General features: G+C 53.9%; 1 protein-coding gene across 4 annotated transcripts in view; it reads left to right on the top strand.

The window, feature by feature from the left end:
• Positions 1 to 2,074: 2,074 nt before the first annotated feature.
• Positions 2,075 to 4,630, top strand: part of SHF (Src homology 2 domain containing F) — a 17,235-nt gene continuing 14,679 nt past the window's right edge. For 2 of the 4 annotated variants that reach the window (XM_015557569.1, XM_015557567.1), the window contains exon 1: positions 2,189 to 2,213. Coding sequence is in view for 2 of the 4 variants with exons in the window: in XM_015557568.1 (XP_015413054.1) it covers positions 2,112 to 2,213 (102 nt within the window). In the remaining 2 variants the exon portion in view is untranslated. Of the gene's footprint in view, positions 2,214 to 4,630 lie in introns of all 4 variants that reach the window. The other 2 variants (XM_015557568.1, XM_015557570.1) reach the window with 2 other exon arrangements.

The following is a 4,630-nucleotide window of genomic DNA, read 5'->3' on the forward strand; positions in this document are numbered from 1 at the left end:
GGGGTCCAGGAGCAGAGGCGGCGGTGGGCTCGGGCTTTGAAGAGGGACAAAGGTGGCCTGGCCGCCGGCCCCTCGGTGTCACGGCTCCGGATGGACCCCGGGGGCCCGGAGCCTTCACCCACCTTTGTTCCAGTTCTCGACCGACTCCTCTGGGCGCGCGGGCCCCAAACTCTGCCTCTGTCCCCTCTTATCGCCCAGGGCTCGGTGACCCTCCCCCTCTGGGGCTCTGATCTCCTCCTCGCAGCCCCCTGGAACCTAAACAGCAGACCGGGCTTTTTCTAACGGGATTTGAGTGTCCCCCCCCCCCGCCTATTGGCCCTTCTGCCCACGGGGAACAGCAGCTCACTGCCCTTTGATCTCTGACCCCTCCCACCAGGAGAGAACCAGCACAAAGCCCCACTCCTCCTCCTCCTCCTCTGGTAGCCCGAGCATCCTTGCAGGTGCTGGAGCCCCGGGAAGGAGGGGACGGCTGGGGTTTCTCCCCGTGGACACAGCAAGAGCTGGCCTTTGCCTCACCCAGTCGGACTGGAGCTGGGTGGACTGTTGTTCTCAGGAAGCCAGACGGGCCGTGCTCCGCTCTGCGCTGAGGATGCTGACCACTGAGGCTCGGGCAGGCCCACCCTACACTCCTTCCCTGTCCCCCCAGGTGCGGGGACAGCCAGTGCTCAGAACCTGTTGCCCAGAAGGGGCTGACCAGCTGAGACCACTCTCCTCCTCTTGGCCTCTCCCTCCCTCTGTCCATTCTGAGGGTGGCGAGAGCCTTTTATGGATCTGCAGGCTTGGGATGGAGAGGAGAGCCGGGCGTCCCCTGTTCAGAGAACACCCGCTATGCCTCGGCAGGCCCTGGTGGAGAAGCCACCCCACGCCCAACCGCAGTTTGACTTACCCCTCCTTGATAGGGGAAAGCCATCCCCAGGTCCCTCTAGCCCTAAATTTTATGATGGTCTGGGCTGCTCTGGCTCTGTTGTCCCTCTTCACTCTCCCCTGGGAGCTCAGCGCTGGGGCTTGTTCCCCCCTCCTCCTCCTCAGAGAACAGTTTTATTGGATCCGAGAGCAAATTGCTGTCCGAATCCACTGGCTCCAGGGTGGAGGCTTTCAGCGGAGAGAGCACCGTTCTGCCTGATTTCCTGGGCAAGAGAGATGTGTCAGGGTCAGAGCAAAAGCCTCAGGAATGCGAATTATTTTTTTCCCCTAGTTCCTGCCAGGGGGCACGGCTGCCCATCCTGAGCTAAGATCCTTAGCCTGCAGAAGAAGGCTGTGCTTTCTTCACATGTCCTGACCTAGTCTTCTCTTTTTCCTGATTGTCCCCGGCTATCGGTGATGTGATGGTGGTGGAGTAAGGCACAGAGAGCATTAGGCCTTGTTTTTACTATTTTTTAAAAATGCTTTTGTTGATTTTAGAGAGAGAGAGGGAGAGATGGAAACATCAATGGTAAGGGAAAATTGATTGGCTGCCTCCTGCATGCTCCCTACTGGGGATAGAACCCTGACCAAGAATGGAACCGTGACCTCCTGGTTCATGGGTCCATGCTCAATCACTGAGCCACACCAGCTGGGCTTGTTTTTACGATTGACCAGTAGTCCCCTCCTCCCTGTCCACACCTGTTCGTACATGGGCCTGAGCTGTTCCTGGCCCTCTTCCTCCTAGAATGCTTAAACCGCCTTCTCACCAAGTTGCGGGCTCCTCCACAACAAGGACCATGTACTCCTCAAGTCGGTGTCTTCCAAGTGATGGACACCATTTTTGGCATAAAGAAGGGTGCATGAATATGTCCCAAATGATGACTGTCCATTGCCGGGGTGGCCCAAGATCAGAGACCTCCTTGTACATTTTGCCACAAAGACCCCACAGTGAAGGAACTGTGCCCACACAACCATTCAGAGACCTGCAGCCTCCTCTCACTGAGGGCATCATGCCTCACCCTGGGTCAGCTCTGTGATCTGTGGGCTGTTCAGCCCTTGGGGGCCAAGAGGTATCTGACTCCTTTGTCAGCTGCAGGGACAGGAATGAAATCCAGCAGGATATCTTGGGAACCACACAATCAGTGGTTTCTTTACCAGGTGTGATGAGAAGGAACCAGGATGCCATCCAAGATGGCCCAGGGGCAGGGATGCTGACCTGGGACTTCCCACCATTCCGAGAGAGCAGCTTCACCCCTTTAGGAGCCGTTTTGGGGACCGCAGAGTCTTCCCTTAGGAAGAGCCCTGACAAGGTACCTGAACCCCTTGCCCTAAATCCAAGTGTCAGCGCATGCCTACAGAGCTCACTCTGCCCCTGAACAGTGAGCTGGCTGTGGCTCTTGAGGCATTACTGAGCCAGCTTTTCCATTCTGTGGCTGTTTTATCCCTATTCTCTGTTCTCCCTCCTCTCAGCCCTGCAGATCCTCTTGGCTTGTTGCTTTTGGGTCACTTGCTGAGGTGAGGTAGGCACTGGATGTACCTTGGGCTGGTCAGTTTCCTCTGAGAGCCCAGTGACTGGTGCTGGGTGGGTTCAGAACCCTGTGAAAGGGGCTGGTTTGTGAGGTTTGATGAAATGGGTGGAAATGCCTCTGTGATGAGCCAGAGAGATTGAGGGGAACTGAGTTCAGTGACTATGGGGTAGGAGAGAATGGGGACTTAGATGGGACCCTGAGAGGCCCAAGGGGCTCAGGACCATTAGCTTTCTCCCCAGGCAGGGCTTTGGCTGTTGGCCCACCCTGAGATCTAGTGCTGCAGTTGGCAGGGTACAAGGGTGGCCATCTGGGCAGGCCTGGCAGGACAGGCATGGGAGCAGCAGGAGCCGAGCCCTGCATGGGATGGGAAGGCAGAGACTCGCCATCTGGCCGAAAAAGAGCTCCCGCTTGGTGTGTTGGACCCTTTCTGGCCACCCGGCCGTGCTCTGACAGAGGGGTTAGAGAGCCAGGCCTGCTCTTGCTTTGCTCCCTTTTCTCAGACCTTCAACAGGAAAAACCTGGTCTAGGAAAAGGGGGTGAGGTGGGAAAGGGGCCCTAATTGGATGAAGCTTTGAGCTGTCTGTGACCATCTGCACAGTGTGTCCTTTGCCTCCATCATGCCAAGATATGCGTGTGTGTGTGTGTGTGTGTGTGTGAGAGAGAGCATGTACTGCCTAAAGTGGGGGGGGGGGAGAAATGTGATGGGAACAATAAGACAGGCATCCTGTATGAAGTGAAACTAGAGCTCTTATTCTTAGCTTATGGGGGCGTTTCTGGAATTCATGAGCCTCCAGAAATTGTGAAGATATTTGAGTAGATGAGCATTTTTTCTGGGAAAAGTCTCACAGCCCTCAGGTTCTCACAGGGGTTCACAGGGCCCAACATATTAAGAATGTAAATAAAAATAGGTGTACCTCATAGATGGTATCCACATGGACTTGGATCCCTCAGGCCCAAATTTAGAATGAATGGACAGGTAGGAAGAGTACAGTAAAGTGCAGGAGATATTTGGGTGTCTGAAATTACACAAGACATGCCTGCCCTGGGGTTAGGAGGGCAGGTAGGGGCCCTCCCTTACCCATTGTTCATTGAGTGTTTATGTATCATTAAATGATACCTAGGCCCTGAAAGGGACTCACTGCCCAGAAGACCTGGTCCTTGATTTTTTTGAGTTTGCTTGTTTGCTTTAATTTTCCTTGTTATGCCTTCCACAGAGCCCCGAGGTCTGATCTGTTTACCTAGCACATGGCCTCCTGTGGAAGTAGAGGGAGGAGAAGAGAGAGGTCCAGATCAGGAACCTTTGTGGACTGGCTGGACCTCTTAACCCCTCTGTGGCCTGAACTGGTCGTCCGTGCTGCAGTTGGTGCTTTGGGGAGGGCTGAGGCCTGAGACCTGTGGGATTGTATGGCAGGCCTGTCCACTCAACCCAGGGCCGCCTCCTCACATTGCGGCACTCCGACCCTCTTGAAGGCATCTTTGGCTTGTTGGCTTGGGCGATGACTCAGAGACACCTCAGCCCTGGCACTCTGGGCATTGGGAGTCTGGAACAGCTAGGACCCTGGAGACCATGAATGGGAATGGGAGCAGCTGACTGGGCCCTGGGCTTGGAGGGGGACTGCTTGCCTACTCCAGTTGCCCTCACCATAGAACCAGTGTGATATTATATGACAGCAGTGAACCTGTGGTGCCTCTAGGCCAGTGATGGCGAACCTTTTGAGTTCGGCGTGTCAGCATTTTGAAAAACCCTAACTTAACTCTGGTGCCGTGTCACATATAGAAATTTTTTGATATTTGCAACCATAGTAAAACAAAGATTTATATATTTGATATTTATTTTATATATTTAAATGCCATTTAACAAAGAAAAATCAACCAAAAAAAATGAGTTTGCGTGTCACCTCTGACACGCGTGTCATAGGTTCACCATCATTGCTCTAGAGCCTGGGTCCCAGACGTGGGGCTTCACAGCACCTCGAGATGCTTCAGTCTTTTGGAGTTTATTCTGTGTCTGTCACTGTGAGCTTCTGGAGGACCAAGGAATTTGGTCTCTTCATCTTTAATGGTATAATGGCGGGCATTTACTGAGCACTTACCTTGTGCCTGGTACCATTTTGAAGCGGCTGACATGGATTGGGCCAGTGATCCTTACCACAGTCCTATGAGGAAATTCAGCTGTTATCCCCGGGTTATAAACAGGG

This window comes from Myotis davidii, unplaced genomic scaffold (assembly GCF_000327345.1).
Source record: "Myotis davidii unplaced genomic scaffold, ASM32734v1 scaffold46, whole genome shotgun sequence".
Taxonomy (NCBI): domain Eukaryota; kingdom Metazoa; phylum Chordata; class Mammalia; order Chiroptera; family Vespertilionidae; genus Myotis; species Myotis davidii.